The 24,002-nt window shown below is 37.7% G+C and overlaps 3 protein-coding genes and 1 long non-coding RNA gene across 14 annotated transcripts; 2 read left to right on the plus strand and 2 right to left on the minus strand.

Annotated features, from left to right (window-relative positions):
• The first annotated feature begins 263 nt into the window (after window positions 1-263).
• LOC108625908 (cleft lip and palate transmembrane protein 1 homolog) lies at window positions 264-3,971 on the plus strand. Its single transcript, XM_018026255.2, has 6 exons — window positions 264-466; window positions 804-1,376; window positions 1,449-1,566; window positions 1,645-1,848; window positions 1,918-2,055; window positions 2,143-3,971. The coding sequence occupies exons 1-6, from the start codon at window positions 350-352 to the stop codon at window positions 2,901-2,903; spliced, it is 1,911 nt and encodes a 636-aa protein (XP_017881744.1). The 5' UTR covers window positions 264-349; the 3' UTR covers window positions 2,904-3,971.
• Window positions 3,972-4,824: 853 nt separating this feature from the next.
• MRP (Multidrug-Resistance like Protein 1) lies at window positions 4,825-15,859 on the minus strand. 5 transcript variants are annotated; one of them, XM_018026247.2, is made up of 24 exons: window positions 15,459-15,859; window positions 14,845-15,287; window positions 14,251-14,550; window positions 14,036-14,173; window positions 13,843-13,962; window positions 13,552-13,751; window positions 13,406-13,426; window positions 13,151-13,336; window positions 12,442-13,075; window positions 12,211-12,357; window positions 12,044-12,128; window positions 11,767-11,966; window positions 11,152-11,653; window positions 11,048-11,056; window positions 10,338-10,518; window positions 10,136-10,250; window positions 9,839-10,058; window positions 8,350-8,570; window positions 6,439-6,619; window positions 6,245-6,353; window positions 6,039-6,165; window positions 5,430-5,952; window positions 5,099-5,345; window positions 4,825-5,026 (listed from the first exon to the last, which is right to left on the minus strand). In XM_018026247.2, exons 2-24 carry the CDS (start codon window positions 14,878-14,880, stop codon window positions 4,912-4,914), a joined length of 4,617 nt encoding a protein of 1,538 aa, XP_017881736.1. In that variant the 5' UTR covers window positions 14,881-15,287; window positions 15,459-15,859; the 3' UTR covers window positions 4,825-4,911. The 5 variants fall into 5 exon arrangements, with proteins under 5 accessions (XP_017881736.1, XP_017881737.1, XP_017881739.1 ...); XM_018026248.2 differs by lacking the exons at window positions 8,350-8,570; window positions 15,459-15,859 and adding an exon at window positions 7,275-7,495 and having other exon boundaries at window positions 14,845-15,298; XM_018026250.2 differs by lacking the exons at window positions 13,406-13,426; window positions 15,459-15,859 and having other exon boundaries at window positions 14,845-15,292.
• LOC113464464 (uncharacterized) lies at window positions 15,851-16,621 on the plus strand. The gene is made up of 2 exons (XR_003389321.1): window positions 15,851-16,221; window positions 16,395-16,621. It is a non-coding gene; the product is annotated as an uncharacterized LOC113464464 (long non-coding RNA).
• Window positions 16,622-16,726: 105 nt separating this feature from the next.
• LOC108625918 (ral GTPase-activating protein subunit beta) lies at window positions 16,727-23,990 on the minus strand. 7 transcript variants are annotated; one of them, XM_026814360.1, is made up of 24 exons: window positions 23,704-23,990; window positions 23,217-23,637; window positions 23,121-23,147; window positions 22,800-23,014; window positions 22,547-22,730; window positions 22,207-22,467; window positions 21,820-22,026; window positions 21,546-21,650; window positions 21,334-21,474; window positions 21,021-21,259; window positions 20,725-20,955; window positions 20,497-20,650; window positions 20,328-20,435; window positions 19,838-19,939; window positions 19,526-19,666; window positions 19,444-19,458; window positions 19,208-19,368; window positions 18,963-19,136; window positions 18,477-18,886; window positions 17,991-18,402; window positions 17,617-17,929; window positions 17,309-17,560; window positions 16,986-17,235; window positions 16,727-16,910 (listed from the first exon to the last, which is right to left on the minus strand). In XM_026814360.1, exons 1-24 carry the CDS (start codon window positions 23,737-23,739, stop codon window positions 16,784-16,786), a joined length of 4,686 nt encoding a protein of 1,561 aa, XP_026670161.1. In that variant the 5' UTR covers window positions 23,740-23,990; the 3' UTR covers window positions 16,727-16,783. The 7 variants fall into 7 exon arrangements, with proteins under 7 accessions (XP_026670161.1, XP_026670162.1, XP_026670163.1 ...); XM_026814361.1 differs by lacking the exon at window positions 23,121-23,147; XM_026814362.1 differs by lacking the exon at window positions 19,838-19,939.
• Window positions 23,991-24,002: the final 12 nt, after the last annotated feature.

Here is a 24,002-nt window from a genome sequence, read left to right on the forward strand (position 1 = left end):
CAACGCTCCCGAGCCGGAGCTCGCGCCAGCTGAGCGCTCTCATTGGTCGGGGTTTTTTATTAATAACTCCTTAACCACCCCTCGGACAACTTTTTCGCAAAGGAAAATGTTGTTTAGAATTGCGTCAGGAACCTCCCATTTCAATATCTTACACTAGTTCTGGGACACCCTGTATATGGTCGAAGAGGGGAACACGCAAAACCATAGAGTTAGTATAGACTCTATGCGCAAAACCCGGCCGTGAGCACTGAGCACTCTCATTTCCTCTCTGGCAGCGTATATCCGGTACATGTGACTCCATCTGAAAACGTGTGATAGTCAGTAGAGAAGAAACAATCTGAACAGAAAAATGGTGGGCAGTGAAAATGATGATTTCGATCGTAAAGAAGTAGAGATCAGGGAAACAATGGATAATAATCAACAAAACGGAGAATTAGTTTCTGCGAGGAACAACGAGGAACGAGATGTGCGTCTAAACTTTTTTCTATTAAATCATCCTGTTCAATTTTTCTTGTCAAACACATTTATCTTGCTCTACTTGAAAGTAATGAATTTTCGTTTTGTATCAATGATTTTAACGTGGACTTGTACTCGATATACGTTAACCCGAAAGCTCATTCTGAATAAACGTCGAATCAAGTTATTTACACCTGCCATGAACGATCATTGTTTGCGATACACGTATAGTACGTGGAGATAGCCGCTGCAACCTGTTTTCTTCGATGACAATGATGATGTCGCACATTTTAATCATAATTTCATTCGTTCGTCCGTTTAATTCGTTCTTTTATTTGTACATATAGATAAACGCGGAAATTGACGAACAAAGGAGAAAATACCAACCAACGCGGCTGGAGTCGTTTTTTGCAATAACAAAATCGTTAATTATACGTGTCCTCATTATTTATTGTATCAGTCATCTGTTCAGACGGATTCAGACCGACTATTCTCCAACCTCCGGCGTTGCGAATCCAACGCATCAGCCGGCTGTAAATTTATTTAAGAACGGTACATTGTTCGATTTGCACGTTTACTTGTCAGAATCAGAGAATTTCGAGCAATTCGACGATCCAAGAAGTTTAATATGGTTGGAAAAAGGATTAATATACGGGGATTGGTACAGTGGACCAGATAAAGATGGATCGAAAGTGATGATTCATAAATTTACAGCGTCTGATCAATTAAAAAACAATGGATCCATATATCTTCACGTGTACGTTACAAAAACTGGGAAAACTCCCAATCCTAAATACTTGTATGCAGGAGCATCCATGTCGTATTCTAGAAAAATGTTGAATAAATTTAAAAAAATTCGATATCAGAGAAAGCATAATTTGTTGACTGGTGAGACGACAGCGACTAAAGAGGAGATCGAAGTACGTATACATCGTAAATCAATGATAGAACATACTCTACGATATATAAAAATGTTACAATTTACACTGTAGAAAGCTGAGTCGATGAACCAGGAATATGTATCTCACTGGCATCCAAATTTAACTGTTAATTTAGTAACGGATCAAACTAATTGGGTGTACGGTCAAGTATCGCCACCTTTAGATACATGTGAGTTACTTAGTCGCGTAAAATTAGTTTAACTGGTAAATAAATTCTATATACGCAAATCATTCTTGATTTCGACAGATATTCAGTTTTTGCCTGGCGAAAAATTTTACAAGCCTGTAATATATATGAACGATTTTTGGAATATGCAAAGAGACTATCAACCTTTGAACAATACTATAAAAGAGCTTGAACTTAGATTAACTTATCAGCCAATATCGTTGTTTAAATGGCAAATTTATGCAGCTCAAACAATGAGAAATAAATGGACATCTTCTCTCATGGGTACATGGTGTCGTTCACTAACGACAAACGATTTTAAAAGTCAGATTTTTTGATAATAATTCATTACAGGAGATTCTGTAGATGAAGATGATAACGATCAGGATACTTTGAAAGAAACGTTGTTGGAAACAAATCCCTATCTCTTGGGTCTTACTATAATTATATCGATATTACATAGCGTACTTGAATTTTTAGCATTTAAAAATGGTAAGAGTCGGTCTGCACTTTTAAAACATACAATACCGTTCGATCCAAAGAACGTTCAAAGATGTTACTATATATATATGTTTCCAGATATCCAATTCTGGAACAATCGTAATTCGTTGGAAGGACTTTCCGTTCGATCTGTATTCTTCAATGTGTTTCAATCACTCATCGTTTTGTTGTACGTTCTCGATAACGAGACGAACACGGTCGTTCGAATCAGCTGTGCCATTGGTTTATGTATAGAAATATGGAAAATTAACAAGGTGATAGATATCAGTGTCGACAAAAGTTCGAAGGTACTCGGTATCTTTCCAAAAATAACTTTCCACGACAAAGGATCGTACGTAGAATCTTCCACGAAGGAGTACGATAGACTAGCTTTCAAGTATCTATCTTGGACCCTTTTCCCTCTTCTGGGTGGATACGCGATCTACTCGTTAATGTATTTGGAACATAAAGGATGGTATTCCTGGGTTCTCAGTATGCTCTACGGGTTCTTATTAACGTTCGGATTCATTATGATGACGCCACAATTATTTATTAATTATAAAATGAAAAGCGTCGCGCATCTTCCGTGGCGTATGATGTCTTATAAATTCATAAATACCTTTATCGACGACATGTTCGCATTTGTTATAAAAATGCCGACGTTATACAGAATTGGTTGCTTCCGCGATGACATAGTTTTCTTCATATTTTTATACCAAAGATGGATATACAAAACTGATCATACTAGAGTAAATGAATTCGGTTTCTCTGGCGAGATGGAAGCTAAGTTAGCCAGCGAGAAGAAACGAGAAGCTATTAAAGACTGTCCAAAAAAAGAGGCAGATAAAAAGAACGAGTAACGTCTGGTACATAATAATTAGCATTTGAATGTATTATTCGATCTTAAATTAATAAATTTATTAGTACCAAAGGACTACTATACTACACACGTTAATGTGTACCTTTGTCAGTTTCATAATAACTACGTCGGTGTGCATGTACATATATTTTTTTCTCGTTTAAAACATCTAGCAGCTGTTCTAGCCGAAGCTTCACAATTGCGTTGATATGCTCGGGGGCAGGAATGTCCGTTACACCAGAGAAATATGCAGAAAAAGTTATAGTATAATTGTATAAATCAGTGTAGGGAAGCTTTGTTTTTAATATCGCATCGACTATCGATGCTCCGTAACGATTCTCGTCCTTTTGTACCAGTTTTGTTTCGGCATTTAACAAATATTTGCAATCGGGATTTATTCATACGGGTGTAAATGAAACAATCTGGACTACATATACACATGTGCATACAATATATATTGACGAGTAGTTTAAATAAAAATAGTATTATATTTTATATATGTATATCGTGTTTTTACGTAGCGTATATCTACGTTTACCTTTATTATACTTACGTATATGTATCTCGAACGTCGCGTTGTTTCGTTCAGAGAATTCTCTAAACAAATTCACGTAATGCATAAGTGAACAAACTGTGCTCGCTCTTAGTCGAATTACTGTTTTAATAAATCAATGTCTTCAACGACCACTTTGTCGTGATTACCAAAAGTGAAGAGTGAATAAAAAGACGAGACGAATAAAATGAAATTTTATTGACTCTTTATACAATTTATACTGGTTTCAAGTGTAATATTATTATATATAATATTAATTCTTGTCTTGCTTTTCATAAAGAGAACTCTCTATAGCCTCGGTAGTAAACTGTGACAATAATTTATGTACGTTATCCGAAATATCTAATTTCACGTGACAGGAAGAGGCAAAGTAGCAATGGTCAAGATCTAATTTCCTTTTGTATAAATATTCCTGCGAACGTAACAACAGAGATTTATGAACCATCTTAAGTACAAATTATATTATATGTACAGTGTCTATAATATGCTAAAAAAATACAATTATTTTCGTGCGAAGAGATTGCTTCTTCAGTTTTTGTTTAGTGCCATACCAGCTGTACGTTAGATAGATGATTTCACGAAGTTCAGTACGATGATAAGACAGAAAATAGCAGTTCACACACAGACAGGTGTCGATTAATTTTTCTCTATACTCATTCACAGATTGCATGGCACTAGCAAAATTTATTACCTCGTTTTTGCTTAGCATATACAGAGTACAATATGTCTCGTTTATAATATCAGAAATAGAACATTAAATAATAGGAACAGAACCCAAAAAGGATTGTTTTATAAAAATGTTACTTTTTAATTTTTTTCAAGTGCATAAATATCGGTGTAAAGTACATACGTAGCACACAAACATACATATTCAACAGACTGTACCGGTTTGAATAACAACTTTTTTTTTTAAAAGACGAGTTAAAAACAGAACGCAAATAATACTATAAATATACGTATACATGTGATGTTGCAATAAAAAGTAAAAAAAAACGTAATGAACACAATAAAAAGTTTCATGGAGATAAAACTAAAAAATACTGTAGTATTTTGTACGTTGCTTAAATTTCGTACTTCGTGTGAGCCCGTGATGTTTCGTTTTTACTTCTTTTTTTAAATTATTAAAACAATGTGTGTACACGTTTAAAAACTTATGTTACTCGGCAAGAGATCATGCCGCTAAAATGGCAGTACTTTACGTATGGGCTGTGCTCGATATTATTCAAATATAAGACTCGATTGAGAATTGTTTCCCTACGAAAAATGTTTTTGATTCATCCAGGGCTAAGCATATGTATTTAGAGTTTCCTAAGTAGTAAACGAATTGCTGCTATATATACTTTCCTTTTACTTATAATTTCTTGCCGGATTATTTTATCGTGATTTAAAAATGATCATCGTTTCTTTTATTGCTTGTACAGTGTGTTCGTCGTGATATTCGTAGTATCACACGTTTTTAGGGTGCAAGGCCTGCATCTTTAGCTATACTGTTAAACAAACTAGACGTGTCGCGTAGTAATTTATCAGGAGAATCGTATTCCATGATACGCCCATTATCCAGGACAATGACCCTGTGAAATAATTTCGACATTTAATGACACAATCCTTTTCATCGCCGCGTCACAGTTTTATATAAGACGTACCTGTCCGAATCAAGAATCGTATTGAGCCTATGAGCTATTGTAAGTACTGTGCAATCCCCGAATTCTTGCCTGATCGTCGTCTGGATTAAATCGTCTGTTTCTAAATCAACCGAGGCTGTCGCCTCGTCGAGTATTAATACTTTAGTTTTTCGTAGCAACGCTCTTGCTAAACATATCAACTGCCGTTGACCGATACTCAAATTCTCTCCTCCTTCGGACACTTCGTGTAAGAGGGCAGCCGGTAACCCTGACAGAATCCGAGACACGTTATAATTTTCACACTTGTACAACTTGACAACAGTATTCAATTAGAAAGATCGTGTACACTCACCCTTTACGAAAGTTTTAAGATGCGCGTGTTCCAAAGCTCTCCAAATTTCGTCGTCAGTATGATTTTGAAAAGGATCTAAATTCATTCTCAAAGTTCCAGAGAACAATACTGGATCTTGAGGAATGATAGTTAATCTGGACCTAAGATCGTGAAGTCCCAATTTCGAAATATCAATACCGTCGATGAATATCTTTCCGTCAGCTGCTTCTATTATTCTAAACAGGCCTAACGTCAAAGACGATTTCCCGGCACCGGTTCTACCGACGATGCCGACTTTCGTTCCACCTTCGACGGCAAATGATACTCCCCGCAGTACAAGCTCCAAGCCTTCCCTGTAACGGACTTTGTAATCCTTGAACTCGACTTTCCCTTCAACAGGCCATTCTTTCGGTGGTCCGAAATCCGGATTTTTCCATGCTGCCTCTTGAGGAGTTTCCCCGTACTCTTTTATTCTTTCCACTGCAACGATATTGGTTTCAACGTCGGAGGTCATACGTACCAGCCAATTTAACGTTTGAGTGACCTGGCGTAGTAATTTAATTCTCATTAAACATCGTCCCGAAAATAGATCACACGTTCGTTCGTTATATTTGAAACTTTTCATCTTACTTGTAACGCATAACTGACGGATAGACCGACTATACCAGATTCTATCGTATCTCTATTTAATACAGCGAACAGTGCAGAAAAGAAGATAATTAAATTTCCAACCATCTCTAAACGCACTGCTAACCACCTGTAATAAAATAAGGAATAAATGTTATTACGTCGATCCTAACGTGGCGCACCACTCTCGATCAAAAAACGATTCATACCTGTTTGCAATTATACTTGGATAGTAGCATACTTGATTAAAATCTACTTTACTCTCCGATTCTTTGATGAATCGTTCTTGCACCTTAAACGCCCTAATCATTTGTGCTCCTGATGGATAGAAGAATCAGATTTTTACAATGATAATACGAGAGACGTGTTAGTCATAATTCATTGACGATGGAATTTTACGTACCAGAAACAGTTTCACTGAAGTGCGAATAAATGGGGGATCTTGAAACGGACTCTAAACGTTTCAACTGTCTTGACGATGCAACGTACATACGTTGAACGAGGTAATAGATTATACCTATCGGTAATATTACCGCAATAAACAGTGGAGTACTAAAACTTATTACCACTAGGGTAGCAAGCACCTGTAATAAACATGAATATAACATACTCGGATGTGGAGAGAATCGGCTCGTACAGAAACGAAAACGCAAGAACGACGTACAACAGAAAATAGATGACCACATATACACGTAAAGAAATATATAATAATATAAATGCAACAGTATAAATCAACTTCGAGAATCAAATAATCGACGACGAATCAATGAGCATGCACTGTTGTCAAGTGAAACACCCATCACCTATATTTCTAAACACCAATATAAAATTGAACACACAGATCTAATCGTTGAAAGTAATTAATGCTCGCGCCCCGCGCGCAATCTCCTATCATTCACCGCAGGCACAGACTTTCCTTTATATTCGCTACTAATTGTAACATAGAATTACCATTTATTTAAATGGACACAATTATACTCGATGTCAGCTTATACCAGAAACTGTGTATGTATTCTAAAATTGAATTGATTTAATAAGGAACCGATTTACGACGTATCGTTTCACAGTTAAACTCTATATAAAATGGACCAAGTATTCGTTGTATCAAAGTAGCATCGACTCTTTGACGAAATGGAAATATGAAAATCCAATAAATTATGAATTGATGGAACTATACAAAGGAAATAATAACAGCCAGTCGCCTCAAAATTGGCTCAGAATTCATTCCGATGGATTTACCTCAAACAAACAATAGATGCTATCAGAAATTTGCTGAGGAAGAGATGTGTCCAGCACGTCGATGTCTTTAGCAAACCTGGCGATGACACGACCAGTAGGAGTCGTGTCAAAGAACGTCAACGGAGCACGCATCACAGAACGCAGCATCACAATGTGCATCTGGCGAGCAGCCAGCCAGCAACCCAGCTGCGGTGCCAAATCGCAGAAAAAACTCGCGATCGCTACAACATCAGACATGATTTCTTTTCATTGTAACTATCTTCTGTAACAAAATTCTGTGGGGCACAAACATGCCGAAGTTCAAAAGAGATCTAAGGCATTCATGTCAGTCGCCCCTCCATTCGATACTCCGACAGAGAACAAAGTAGTCGTTCATAACGTTAGAAGTCCTCTTCTACGACTTTTAACAGTTACAGATTGACGATGAATCAAAAATATGCAGGAATCAGACTCTGTCTCATGTTATTACGAGGTAGTGAAGTTTGCTGTGGACAGACATGCAAGCCACGAATCAACAGGTCAATGCATATAGGAAAATCAGAGACATTCAACACTTGGATATGTACAGAACAACGGTGAATGCGTACTACGTTCAGGCACAAGCAATATTTCCCTCTTACTACTCAAGTATAAAAGTATGGTCGTATAATTGTGTCCATCACCTTACTAAATACGATTGTACCATTATACCGTAGCTCTCTACTACTACTACTAATAAATCATTGCATAGATAGTTTATAGAATATTACTCAAGCCCTTCAGACATGGAAGTTATTTGGAGTACACGTACATTACGGGTAGATTAATGAATAAAATAATTATGATTCAAAAGCTTTCAAGTTACCGCTTAGTACATGCAATTATTTGTAACTCTTTTTTTTTTCTTCTGTTTCTTCCTTCCGAAGCTGATATTCTTCAATGTGACAAATTTACAATACTAAGAGCAGTATAATCGAGTATAAATGATCAGAGTAATCGCGCGTTAAGTGACACACAAACTTAATTTATAATTTCTGTAACGTGAGTCAAGTATTTTCTGAAGCACAATGTTTTACAACATGAAAGTATATCATACCCCCAAAAGGCAAGTAATCCAAGAACGCAGTATTAATGGTAGCGCATTATCAATGACATCGGTGTCTTTAGAGAGTCGGCTAAGAATTCGACCGGTGGGTGTTTTGTCAAAGAACGACATCGGATTCCGGAGAACACGTTGCAACGTATTCTCGAAGAGTTGCGCGGAAGAGCGTATCGTTCCCTTTGCCAAGAATAACCCACCTCCAAGTACTGTCAGGCCTACAACGATCGGTGATATCTTTCATGTATCATTAAATCCGACATTTACAACATCAGAGTTGCATCGGTACTTGCATTAGTTGTACTATACACATATTATTAGAGATAAAAGTACAGACTATCAATGGTAATAATGTCGTTTTTCGTTATCGTTATTTCTCCAACGTAACGTGCAAGTTCCTTTCCGCAGTCACACATGTATTGAGATGCATTGAAACTATTATTGATCGTTATCAAATATTAAAACATAAATAATGTGTGTCTTATCTAAATTTGCTTTTCTGTATAAACAAGCAATACAGGTTGATTACATGAATCGATAAACATGCTATGCGTATGTTATTATCGTTAGTGTTGTCTGCCCATTCCGTGAGATATGCCCCTTAATGTCAAGTCTTCGCTCTGTCGCTTTTTCAACTGGTTTCCTCTTTTTCCTCATAAATTAAAAATTTGCATATTTCTTCATTTGCTCAGAAAACGATTAGGTGACAATGTATCATAAATTATCTTTTTTCTGAAACGACTGTGTGACATCAAACGGAATTTGTCTCAGGCATTTGACAACGATTATTATGAAGTAATGTTAAACGAAACACATACATATATATGTTACATCGAATGACACAGACGGTCGAATCGTCGTATGATTTTACCAAACACCGTGATAGAGTGATGATGTGAACGACATAAAATTTGTACCTTGAGAGCTCGGGTGATAAGTTTTGTTATCTCGTTACATCATGCCCAAATATATTATGTACAAACGTTGCAGCTTTTGCATACACGTGAATAGAATAAATAGCGAGTGAAAATAATTGAATACATGCGGCATGAAAATAATTACTGTTGAACGATAAAAATAATTGCGCTTAAACATATATCTCTACGAAGCTGTAACGTACTCATGAATCTATATATAGTATCGACACAGCAAACCGCACTCCCGCTAGCATCGTAGCATACATATATAAATGAAATATCTTATATGGTTTCAATAAATTTGGTTTTGGTTGAATTTAGACCGTAAAGAAAATCGTTCGGGAACAAAGTAATAATTATAAGTCTCTCAAAACTGTGTAATCTGTGAAGGAACATGCTTCTCAATTAATTAGAAATTGATCAGTCGCTATAATATCTCTGATGAGGTTCAGGAAACTAAGCTTACCTCTGCAGTTAGTCTTTCATAAAATCCTAATTCTAGAAACTAAGTGTAAAAGTTCTATTACGTTGAACTACACGGAAATGTACATTTTTTTTTAGAAACGTACCTTGTACAAGTCCGAGCCCACCATAGACGCCCAGATACATATCTTGCCTGGATTTATCGAACGTATTGTTGGCGTCGGTCAAGTTATCGTTCGACCATACACTCAGCCAAGAATTTGAACCAATGCTGAATCCTTGAAACATGGCGTTCATTACGATGGTCATTACTGATAAAAACCATCCGATCGATTTGAAGTAATAAGAATAGACACGCCATTTCACCTTAACGATGGAAACGATAAAAATGTTAACAATACGGTTGACACTTGTTTCACGAAACGAAATGGACCGCAACTTACACTGCCGATTTCGGTTTTCTCCACTTCTATCAATTTCTCGCCTGCCTTAGGTTGCGTCAACGACAATTCTTTCATACTTTTATAATTAAGTTGTTGGCTATCCGTAGAATACTGCCTAAAAGATTTTCAAAAGTACATCCGAATGAGAAAGAAACGTTGTTACATGAACATTACACAAATTATATGTATCTAATTAATTTACCGTTTTAATGAACCATTCACGGATCTTCTATCGGCTATAGAACCGGATTCACTTTGGCTCTCAGACGTTCTCGATTTACCTCTTGCCAATTTCTGTTGTAATTCAGCAGGCCCTATCGTAGATTCTAATTGTTGTTTAATTTCTTGCAAGTCTGCTTCCGCTTCCTCTTGATCGTGTACAGCTTTAAATGCGTTAAGAAAAACAATGTAAGCCAACGCGTATTATAACACGTATCAAACGAACAAATTACAGCGTAAGATCAAAAAATAATAAGATGCAGTTGTACATAAAAATGTAAATAACGAAACTATGATTAGTTGATTTCTGTAAGTCTCTGATCGAAAGTTAACATGCGTCGTACAGGAATACTTGGAATTTCATGTATACTGTCGATTCGTTGCATTTATAGTTGTAAGTACAAATTCATAGTTGCCCCAATAATTTTTTGCTTTTGAATCATCGCAACGAATGTACAATATTAGTTTCTCTTGGACAAAAGTAATTACACTACCGAAATAGTACTAAAAAACTAACGGTGTTACTTCGTGTACTAAGCTGGCTGATAAGTTTTTATAATAGCAAATCGCAAAGAATACTAACATCCTTCATACTCTAATATCACAAGCCAAATGCAATATAAACCATTTTCTGGACAATCACACAAATTGAAGTAGGAAAAGGAATCGTAATTACTTTTTTCACTGACTTACGATTTCCAACTTAGATTCATGAAAAATATAATTAAAAATTAATATAGATCCCCCGATCGATAGAACCGGGCACGCGCGCGAAAGTTCGGGGAACCGATACATACCTTCTTGAAGATGTTGAACTAAAAATTCAGAAAAGGCTCCCCTTTTCTCTAGAAGTTGCTTGTAAGTTCCAACTTCTGTTATTTCGCCATCTTTAAGAACAATGATGTTATCAACTTCTGGTAAATAAGTAATACCATGGGTGACTAATAGTCTCGTTTTTTTCTTAAGCAGACCACTAGAGCCAATTACATTTTCGAATATATGTTTTCCGACATGCGAATCGACTGCACTCAACGGGTCATCCAGAAAATAGATATCAGAGTCACTGTACACTGCTCTTGCCAATGCTACTCTCTGTTTCTGTCCGCCGGATAAATTTATACCCTTTTCACCGATCTCAGTTTGATCGCCCGCGGGTAGGATTTTCAAGTCTGGATTTAACGCGCACGACTCGACCACGCGGTTGTATACATTTTTGTTCAATGTTTTTCCGAACAATATATTATCTTGCAGCGACGCATTTTGAATCCATGCTTGTTGAGAGACATATGCGATGGAACCCTGTTGCATGCGAGACAAACATTAGTATCTTGGATTAGTATCTCGTATGTTTCCGTCATACGTTCAATCTCATCACCTCATTTTATCGTTCAAACAAAAGTATATGCTCTTACTCTCGTATTGACTCTGCCACTTATTTTGTCCATCTCTCCGAGAAGCGCCGATACAAGGGAACTTTTCCCTGATCCTACGGTCCCAACGACAGCTATCAACTGGCCTTGTTCCACTTGGAGATTGATATTCTTCAGCGTTGGCCTATCGATACTTTCCAAATCCCACGCGAAAGTGCCATTCTCAATTAATAACGCACATGCTAAATTCAATTAATACGACGCATTTACATAATATTCCCAATGTCTAACGCCTGTACTTTAATTATTAATAGCTTACGTTCTGATGGATCGTGTTGCACGTTATTTGGATCCAACTCTTCTACGTTCATGAATTTGTCAATACGTTTCACAGAGACCCAAGTCTACACGTATTATACACATTGTATCAGAATGTTTGAACGATGTTTTATATGTTTCAATTAAATAAAAGATTTCTTTATTTACCTGGACCATGTTACTGATCATCATAGGTAGCATAGACAGAGGAAACCTTAAGATATTGAAAAGACTGAGCGAAACAAAAGCAACGGTGCTGTCTAAGCGATTGTTCTCGTCTATAAGTACATACGTCGCGAAAGATACCAGCGATACCTATTATAATTATAAACAAACGAAACCAATGAAAATAAGCAAGATAGTCGTATCCGTTGAAAGAATTTTATTTGAAAAACTTACTAAAAACGGGCTGAAAGACCAGATGAAACTTGTCTCAGCATTGAGGTACGCCGTTTCCTTAAGTACTTTCATTTCTTTCGTACGTATCCTCAATATTTGTTCCTCGAACGATGGTTCCCACGCGTACAACTTTAGTACTTTTATGCCGTTAAGTACTTCGTTCATCAGTTTAACTCTCTCATCCTTGAACTTCATTTGTTTAGTTTGTAACGTCTTAACTCTATTTGTTATCAACAAGTTTATCGGAATCAGAATAAGTAAAACGGCCAGACCAGCGAGCACGGCCGGCCCTAGTATGCCCCACAGAAAATACAGTGCTAAAGCTATTTGCAACGGTGCGGACCAAATCGTGTTTATATACGCCATTAAATCCATAAATCTTTGTGCGTCCACCGACATCAGGTTCACTATCTCGCCGACTGTCGACTCCTTTCTAGCGGCGTTAGACATTCTCAATGCTTTTCGGTAAATCGCTGCGATTAACGCAGTCCGCGCCCGTAATCCGACCAACATCATACGGTGAAAATATTGTGACAAAATTAACGTTTGAAGCGTAGCTGTGATCAGTAGCAGAACCGCGTAGAAATAACCTTTCCACAGTGGTTCGCGACCCTCAATGAAAGCGATAAGTAATCTGAATTAAAGATTACACGTTTAAATATAACATTTAATTATAATTCTGCCCTGTAGAAATTTTCGTTTCACTCACTTCAGTATCTGGGGACTAGCAAAAATGATAATATCCTGCACGGCTTTAAGTAACGATCCGAATAAGAATGTAGCACCAAAAGCTTTGCAAAGAGGTGGCAAAACCGATTGCAATTTCTTCTTTTGTCCGCTATTAAAATCTACTTGACCAGATGCCTTCCTGAATGACGCCTTGGTACTCTGAACGCTAAGCACACGACAAAAATTACGCTTATATTCCTTGCGTCGAGTCACGTAAATAATTTAATTAACTTACCTAAGATAATTCCAAAATACTCTTGTTAGCAAAAGTACATTGATGTCTTATTACTAATGTAACGCAATTTTTCTGCTACTTTCTTTATCAATTCTACTACTTTAGTATAAACTCTATAGTCGAACGTTCATAAATATCACACTCACTTATTGTTCTTCTGCAAACTCTTATTCCAATATTTATCGAATTTCGGTACAATTTCTTTAGCCGTGTCTTCCGGGTTCATGGACCACAGATGTGATGGTTCCAAAGGATTCTTAAAACCTTTCCAAGCCATAGAATCGAACCATGTGTAAAAGATTCTTGCTGGAAAAGAGCAGCTCTGCTCTGGACACAATCTTTCGACCTGTAGACACATCAAACAGATCACGTTACTCTTTAACGTCTTTCATAGTGGGATACAATTACATTAGAAGTAAAAATAGAGATTTAAATACCTTGGGATATTCAGAATATTTAGGCTCAGCGTCGACAAAGAAATTCAAAAAGAACAACAGTACCACTATTGGATAGTATATCATGTATGATACAAAGTAATACATGGAAGTAACTTCGCCCTGTGAGTAAATCGCATACAAAGAAAGATATTATTCCATTTTCTTATTATTCCTATATCTCATTCGAACATACCTTATTTATATATAACCTCAGTAAACTTCTATATTGAACAACTCCGCATACAACGAGAAGAAACCAAAATAAGAATAATAGTCCAGAAGATCGTATCCCATATTTCTTATTATATATTACTAAAATAACTGTTACAATCTGGAAACGGGGCAATGGTATTTATTACTATCATGGATAAACGTTTCTTCTTCAAAGATCTGATAAATAACACTTACAAAGGTAACAATCTTTATAAACGGTGTGTAATAATCAACATTACTAACAGTTTCGTAAGAACTGTTATGTACAGCGTATCCTAAGTCAACAATACTAAGTAAAATCAGGGCTCCTATAAGTACTAGTTTGGTTACAGACAACCATGTGTATGGAATATTTCTGTTTTTGCTATTTAAAAAATAATAAACTTCTATCGCAGAAAATAGCCATAGGAACGCGCATGGCACCCATATCAACACGGTTTTCTGAAAACATTCTGTGATATCTGGATCCTCTGTATTCCATGTTAAATTGTTATCCTACAACGAAAAAACGTATGCAATACAGCATTTTTGTTCTTGTGGTTCAGTTATCAGTTTTACTGCAGACTTAATCGAGTCATTAGTCAGACTATCGCTCTGTGTAAGGCACAGTGTATAAGTTCAACTATTGTTAAATAACAAATTGTTTCAATAAAATACAATTGATACAAAAATAAAATTGTATCCTTGTTGCGCTCGTTGTATTGTTAAGTAGCACGATCTGCATTTGGCTCGAACATGTTGTAACGATCTAGACAAATTATAGAAGGCATAAGTGAAACGTGTTCTTACCCAGAACTTGGAATTATTGCCGCAAAACTGATCCATAGCTAAATCTTTCACAAAAATACATGTACAACCTCACTGTTCTTCTTGTACGTATATTCGTGGAGCATTAATCGCGTTTTCGTCTTAGTTTTGTTGAACAAAATAAGGCCCACACCGCGTAACAGATACAATTATCTTCCGTGAGTGATCGAACTCGATGGTGAGACACTGAATCGCAGAAACGAGCAATTGTTACGTTACATGATATATCGCAAAGACGATGCAATGTCTGGTGGTAAGCCGAGACTCCGTCCAGAGTCGTTGCTTTCACAAGCAAAAGTAAACTGTTCTGTGTCCGAAACGAAACGGTTTCACATTTATAACATTGTTGGCTTATTTGCCCAATCAAGATGAATTACGTCATGTCCACCCCCCTCCCTCTTTACACACAACACATGCGTGCGATTCTGAAATAACGGTTTAATATTTAAAACTTGCTGGGCTGCGAATAAGAAAAACCGATAAAATGAAAATATATATATATAGATCCGTGGAATTTCTAATTGTGACCAGTGTCACGTTATTAACGGGACAGCGTGTTTAAAAATACGACATATTATACATTACACTTTAATCACCATATAAGGATATTCGATTGTATAGATTGCGGGGTAACAATCTGTCTGTTTCTTGTGCACGGTCATCGTCCAATTGTTTTCTAAAAACCTCATCGATTTCTTCTTGTATCCTTTGTCCTCCACACTGTATATAAGGTTCATATAAATTTTCTAACACGATCTCATATCGTATCTCCTATCGTTGTTTGCACGATTCTTATTATGCATGCGCACGAATAGATATACCCGTACGATCTATTCGCCTATCGAAACGAATACATTAGTCCTTTTAACCGTAATTTTTTATACGATAATCAATGTCACGTTATTCCTACAAGATGCCTAGAAGAAGAAATCTATTTCTGTCCTTGGTCTAGTACCGGTTTATAATTGCAACAAGTTAAAAATGTTCATAGTCATCCACCTCGTCGCTGTGAAAATTACTGAAGTAAAGTTGTCAGATTAATTACTCGCGACCGTTGTCCGCACGAGATTATCGAGATGAGTCTGCATGTAACAATTACCGGAAAAGCTAATTATATTAAGAATTGGACACCTGAAACAAATATTTCGCAACTAATTGAAATATTAAATTGCAATTCACGTTAAAGATAATTATTTCGTATTGTGCAAAAGCAATCAATTACTCCTTAAATCTGACACATACGGCTCTTATTCTGTATCATCATTTCGTAAGACTTTATCTGAACGCTACAAACTGACCGTGACAATGACGCAGCTAAATTTCGACGTTGATACGCGTGACGATAACAGTAATGAAAAGGTACTTCAACTTTTGTTCTATGCTGTACGCATATGTGTGTTAGATAATATTTGCACGTGTGTATATATATATACATAGAAATATTACTCTTTTCTGTGTTTATCATTTAATTACATTTGAAGCCTTAATGTGTAAGGAGATGATCGTAAATGATTGTTATTTTTTTATAACAGACACTTAAAATGTTTAAGCTAATCCAAAATGCTATTCCGAGACCTTGAGCACATCGAGAAGAATGATTTAAATCAATCAATTTGACCCCAATTTTAGTCGTCAATGAATACGTTACGCACAAACACACCAATACAGACGAAATGAGAGGAAAAGGAAGGAGTGATACCACATTGTGTAATTGTTGTACATATCTAAATACATTGTATGCAATCTGCTCATCTTTATATTCTATCTATTCTTTTCATTGTTCCTGGAAACCAATCACAGTTGCATACATACACTCTGTGAATTATATTAATTATCGTAATAAACTGAAAGAAATAAAACATACCACTATCGTATGTACATATATTTCTTGTTCATAGATTCGTTTGCAGCTTAACATTTATTACACTTGATAAGTTTGAGTACTACTAAATAAGAGCGTTAATAATTCTGGATCGGTCAAATTTTTTCTGTACTTCTGAACCATTTCCTGTATTTTCAAGCGTCTGCGTACGTGTGGTGGATGATAACTGCACAAAACATCGTGGCTATTAAACTGATTATGATCTGATTATGATCTAATAATTATCTACAAGTCAACAGACCTGTCGTTGTCGAGCCTTTTTCTACGTCCCATGTTTAACGCTGTTTGTCTAACGAGGGTTCCTAGTACCCTTCTAGATACGACCATCCCATCGATTAAGGGAGTGGCTAAATTAATTCTAGAAACTGGGCCTTGTAATCTGATTCGCATCAGTCCACTACTAAGAGCTTGAACGAAAATTACTTGTACGTCAGATACCTGAATCACCCTGGATTGTTCGAGCCCGGTACAAGTACAAGGAAGTAGATCACCTGCGCGTGAAGCATGATTTGTAAAATTCTCCTGATTTCGTCAAAGCGAATATATGTGTTTAAAGGATAATACCAATTGGAAATTGTGCATAATCTTCTAAACTTTCTAACCAGACGACCATGATTTTAATGTCGGTCTGTACAGTTAAAACTTGCTTTGCCGATTTCCTCGGTTTAACTAGATCCACGCTAGGATTAGATCCTGTTAAACTGGGCGGCTGTTTTTCCAAGTCGAGCGACATCGTTCGTGAGCTTTGCATCGCACTCTGCCCCCCGCCGCTGTTTCGAGAAGAAATACTTTCGCTGATAGTTCTTTCGAACCAAACTAGAAATATTCACATTGTTAATAACACAGCATTTTCGTTTGTATCGAACGTTTACCTTGATTGGAACTAGTATCGCTGCCGTAACTCGTTTCTTCTAACGAATCCGAGTTCACCATGTTGTTTAATTGAGTCGGTACGACAAATGCAATTTCTGAACTGACGTCTGCCCAGTAAAGCACGTGAGTATCACCATTATAAAGAGCTCCACCATGGTCGCTGTGAGCAGGCTGCGGTACGTTCAACTGTTGCGTTACCCTCCACGAGGTAGAGACATGACCGGTCCAACCGGCATGTGCCGATACAGAAACTGGCCAGCCAAGAGAATTCAAGAATTCTAAGAAGTTCGAGGATACGTTCGAATCGTGCAGCTGTAAAAATAAATATAGTTTAGATAAGACGATAAGATATTCTGAAGAAAATAGTAATTACCACGTTGGACAGTATTTCCGCAGAAGTTTTCTGGCCAGCTTTTACATAAAAAACGTATACGGTATCGCACGTTCTTGGACTGATATTATCTAAAGTCTCTAAATCTGAGCAGAATCCTGGAATGGTCGGATCTAAGGCAGTGAGCCCGCTGCTCCTAGACTCGTCGTCTTCCTTCGGTTCCATGTTCAGAAATCCGAAGTGGCTTAAAAATAGACGAGCAGTTTGAAACTCGTGACAAATGTGAGGTGGCGTACATTCCTCTGTCTTCTCGTCCGATACTTTCTCATTCCCATCGCAATACTTCGCTTCAATGTTCATTTGACGTTCCAACAGCTGTGACAAAATTTGATGCTCGTTTCTCACCAAATCGTTGTCGTTCATAACTGCTTCCAAGCTCGGAATCGATTCGTCCCTGAAAACGTTTTACCATTCCTGTTCATTTCTTAATCCAGTCACCAGTGAAAACTTGAATACGAATCGACGTACACTTTACAATGCGGTATTCGATCCACGTTATCGGGAAAGAATCTGGGCTTGTAATCTGTGCGCGGAGCAGCTTCCGCCAACGGTAACGGTCGACCAGGATTGGTGTTGACGCTTCTTATACTAGATCTGTGCCTCGGCAGATGTCGAAGTTGCATCGTCCACGCGTGTCTACCGAACGGGCCACGTATCAATACGGTCACGGTCGGTTGTGGATCCTGATCGTTTCCAAGAGGTTCTTCGAGTAAAGCCAATAGAGTGGCATTCTCGGCTACGAAGTATCGAAATCTTTCGACCGCCGCTTGCCGCATGACTCGACCTCCGGTCCAGCTGTTGCAGTGCCGGAGAAGCGATACTTCGTCCAATAGAGACGATAGTGACTGCGCCCCGCACGCACTAGGGAAATAGCCTACCTATAAACGAATTCGTTCGTTTCATATAATTTGCCCAAATCTAATGTCTTTCAATCGTGTATCGTTTAATGTGTACTTGTTCTAAAATGACTGTGAGAAGAGCATCGGCAGCGTCTCTGACGCGCATAGACGCTGGTTTCAATTCCTTCTCGTCTTTCATCTTGATGGGTTCACCAGGCTTCCCCACGCTTTTGGTTCCCGATACTCCAAGCTCGACCACCTCTAAAACCGTCGTTAAACAATCCTTATCCTGGAAAAAGAATTCTAGTTATCAATTCATTACGGAGACAATAAAACGATACACATAGATGTAGTAATAACTTGTAGAAGCTGTGGATGCGCAGTCAACCAGGTTGTTAAACAACTAAATGCAGCAACGATAGACGAATGTAGATCTTTCGAATGAGCTGGAGGTGGGCGCCAACATTGATACGCGATGTAATCACAGAGCCACTTTACAGCACGTTTACATTCCAAAGCGTCTGTAATTGTTACGTGAAATTAGTAATCCGATTGAATTTCGAAGTATAAGAAGTTACATTCAAATATAATTCAACCTGTAAGCTTCCTCGCTGCATGTAAAATAATTCGGATCGTATAAATTGTATTCTCTAAGATCAGATCGCTGTATATTTTTACCTGTTTCACGAATACGCGTCCTGGCCAGTCCTGACAATATTTCAAGAGCTGCTAAGGAAATATTTAAGTCTGTCTTCCAGGATGATATCAGTCTGTGACAAACTAGATACGTCGCCCTCACGAAGAGAGCGTGAGCCGAATCTGTAACAATAATGCGTACCTCTAACTATTACGCGATTCATCGTTCCTTTCACAGGCACAATATACTATGTACGTAGATGAGAGATCTTTTGAAAGGCAAGCTTTTGCGCAATGTTATCAAAGAAGCTCGAACGTGTAACAAAAGTGTATATGAAAAATACTTGTATTTACCAAACGCGATACATTCCTCTTGAAGAGTTGTAATATCAGAGGTTTCGCCGAGTGAACGTTGATCGCTGGATATGCTTATCTGACTGGCAGAATCACTGGTGACTATATCAAGCAATGATGAAACGGTACAATGGTGAATGCATAACGAAACACAACTTATAATAAGGAAAAATAAACGTATTACAAAAGCAGGCAGAAAGCAAATACGAATAATATAAAATAACACTGAGCATCATGACTTCACGACATTGCATACCAGGCTGAATTACTCAATTTTCATTTACAAGCAACTGGTAGATATTAATGTAAATTGATTCTCTTCAAATAATGTAATATTTACTCGAGCTACTATTACTGAAACCGGATGCAATTTTCAATTACTTCTTAAAATCAAGTCAATCCAACTTTTAACGAAATTTAAAACGTGGCATCCAACAGATTAATAGATTCAGTTTGATATAATTTAAATAACACGCGTAATGTAACAAACCTGACGATAATAAATTGACAGTGGTATCGTGTGCTATAGTGTCAGGTTGTGTAACTTGTTCGACTTCCTCTGCCGCCGCCGAATCTTGGACGCTCAATAAAAGCGCACCTACGAAAAAGAGTGGTGAATCGCAACGGTGCAATGCGCGTATATCGAGTGTTCGACTCACCTAACAACATATGAGTATTCTGAGGATCAGTTTCAACTTGCAACGCGTTTATGAGCAGGTTCATCAGCCTCGATTTTAATTGTGTAAACGTTATATGATTCTTTTCGGTTATCATTAGATTCGTAAACGTTGGAAGTTCCTTGATAGTCAGATTCTATAAAATAGGAATTAGATCAATTTTACTTTGTTTTACGCACTCGAAATATAACGCGTACGCGTATTAATTACTTGGAAATGTAGAGGCAATGCCAAGATTGATATTAACAAATGAATGGATGCTCTTCGCAACTCCGGCTTCGAGACCACATTAGACTTAAGCTTCAAATCTTTCTCCGGGAGTACCGTTTCTAACGCCGAGATCACAGCTGGTACTAACACTTGCACGCCGTTTAAATCGAGACGAAATAAATCGGCAGAATTCAACAGAATGCTCGCCAACGTTTCACCACACTCTCGAGACTGTAAACAGAGTTTATAGTATCGCAGAAGTTTTAGTTGAAAAATGATAATGAGCAGTTCATTACTTCGTCAACTTTCAGTCCCTGATTCATTGCTTGATAAAATCTAGCTAAATAAACGGGCAAAATTTCTTCCCCAGTCTTTTTTGCGCAAAATATCCGACACAGTGCTCCCAACGCTTCCGCTCTTCCAGACTCGTACCGATCTATACAAAGAGCCGGCGGTACGTCGTTGGAAGCTTCTTGTAGAGAACTAGGACCCTCGACGAGTACAGACGACGGACGTTTCGAAGCACCCGACGGTTCTGTTTATCAGAAAAATTATCTGGCTCGTATTATCGAAAATATTAATTCTTTGAACGTCTTAAGGGATGCTCACGTGGTAAATTTTGCGACCATCCATCAGTGCCTATAAAAGCAGCTTCAAACAGCCATTCACCAAATAAATGCAATATACTGTTACATTTCGGACGTCCCGGAGCTAAAGGGGGTCTAATATCCTGAACTAACGAACTCATAGCTGTAAATACAACGATCTTATACTGTATCAAATAAGTATTTATCAAATGTAAGCTCCTTCAAACAACTTACATGCCGTACTCGATGCGGATGACGGGCCGGAATTAGATATCATCATGGGCGGTGTGCTTGAAACCCGACTTGTTGTTAAACCGATCAAGGAAGCTTTTGGAATTCCTATTATAAAGTACAATGCATAATCTGACACGTGTGTCCGCGGCATTTTATTCTTATAATACAGTGTTCTGTATTTTTAAAAAGAAAAGAAACAGCTTGAAAGTATACGTGACAAGTATATACAATTTCGGAAATCAAAGGAAACGGCAGAAGATAAGTGCTTGAGTACCCTTAGTGACTGCGGAAGGTGTTACACTGAAACTTTTGGCAAGTCTGCGTTGCGTTGGAGGCGTAGGAGAAGGTTGAGTCGTGTCCTTGCTATTTGATTTATCCCATCCTACACCTCCGTTCCCGGTGCTAGCAGATCCAGAGGTGATCGTAGATACGCAACATTCTTCCCAGCAACATGCCTGTGAAACTCCTAAAACATTTGTGACTGCATGCAACCATCACCCAGTAAGCGAGTTGAAAGTCCGTATACTATCATAGTTATTTAAAAAAAAAAGAAGAAATGTAGAGAGAGAGGTCGACCTTATTCTTCTGGTATTGAGGACCTTCCCAGAAAAATACGATACCAATTATGCTGTACAGTTCGATCGTAGAGAAAGTCCCTTACCGAGGAAAGCGTCGACTTGTCCAGCTATACCCTTTATGGCTTTTAGAAAGATCTGCGGTAAATTCTGTAGACACGGGTGCTGACACGGGTCTATTACATTTGGACTGGCAATAGCATACTGTAAAAATGCCTGCGTCTGCGAGATAACGGCGGGCCTGCATAGATCGACGGGATCACCTATAGTACGTAAAAGTCTGTACCATGCTTGCGCCACTGCCTCGTCTGACATCGTAGGTGGTACAAGTTGAGAGTCTTCTTCGCCTAAATGCATCGCATACAATAATCACGTGTACCACCGAGCGCCGATACCGACTAATAAAAAAAGATCGACGTGACTAACTTATTTTTAATTCTGGAAACATTGGACCATACATAATTTGTAAAAGTCTCGCTGTGAGTGCGAGACAAACGCGATTCCACTGTTCCACTAATGCCAATCTGTGTCGCCATCGAAGACACGACTCTCTTAACGTGCGCCATAACGGTGGTGATGGAAAATTTCGTTCACACGCTACCAGCCACACCTAAAGGGACTTTGCTCAGTTAGTTTATCGTTCATAATCATCGTGTTCCTCTTAAGAAAAACTCTGTACCTCTAACAATACGCCCAGAACTCTTTCACACAATTGTTCTCCAGCATCTTCTCTCGTAGCTGGAGGAGCCAAGAGTGCATCGTTTATACCAATAAGAAACAGTAATAAGCTTTCCCATGTTTCCCTTTCCAAAGTGGCTGGACCCCTTGCTATTTGTTGCAATGTTCTTAGTACTCTGTGACACAAAACTGCTTGTCTGTTAATCGTATCTGTTCCTGTAAATAATGATAAACACTGTAACATCGTTAATTACTTATTCCTACGGCAGGTACGAAAGCTTTTAACATTGCGAAAATATAATTGTTTCAGTTACAAGATTACCTAAATCCTGATATAAAAATGGCCAGACTATAATGGGAAAGAATAATATATAACTTGAATTAATTCCATGAGGCTCACAAAAATAGTTTATCTTACCTTCTCCTTTTCGTGGAACAAATAAATTATGAAAATGACTGATTATTTTCCTGGCATAGAAGTTGGGATCGTCTATAATGGGTCTCGGTACACAGATCTTTGGCGTGGAATACAGAGCAGATAACCATTCGCAGTAAACGTTGACACAGTCCCTGACAGTGTCATGTTCAGCTAAGGGCAGTGATAATCCGAAGCATATCACTTCCATGCACCATTGTACTTCTTTGTCCGTGCATAATGGACTAGGTTCAGCTGCTTGTGTGATTCCAAGGTTTGTAGCCAGCTGACGTACAATAGACAAGGCTACTTCTTTCCCTGCTCCAGGAGAAAATTTCTCCAGAACACTCTGGCTTTCTTCCGAGCCTTGTTGAATTAAAACACTTAGAGAAGCCCATTCGGAATACATTCCTCCTTGGGAATCCTAACGAACACAATTAAATTGTAACACAATACTAAAAAAAAGGTTATTATTATTGCGATGGATTACCTTAAGATTAACTCTATTAAACACGCCTAAATTCATAGATTATTTCACGGCTTGATGTCTTCGATGAATTAGCAAAGAGAAAGTAAAAATTCGTATGTACACCTTGAATCTTGACTGTGACAAGTATATTTAACTTCATCTGATGTATGCACGACTAAGTGCAGAACTATGTATAATTCTCGAAGTAACGAGCATCGTAAAACAGGTATAAATGTGCGTTAAACTTGACAATTGCATACATCGTTTGACAATTAACTCGTCAGGTTATCACTGCTGTTTAGCAAGCATCATTGATATAG

Source organism: Ceratina calcarata, unplaced genomic scaffold, assembly GCF_001652005.2.
Source record: "Ceratina calcarata isolate Rehan_Ccalc_2016 unplaced genomic scaffold, ASM165200v1 scaffold379.2, whole genome shotgun sequence".
NCBI classification, from domain to species: domain Eukaryota; kingdom Metazoa; phylum Arthropoda; class Insecta; order Hymenoptera; family Apidae; genus Ceratina; species Ceratina calcarata.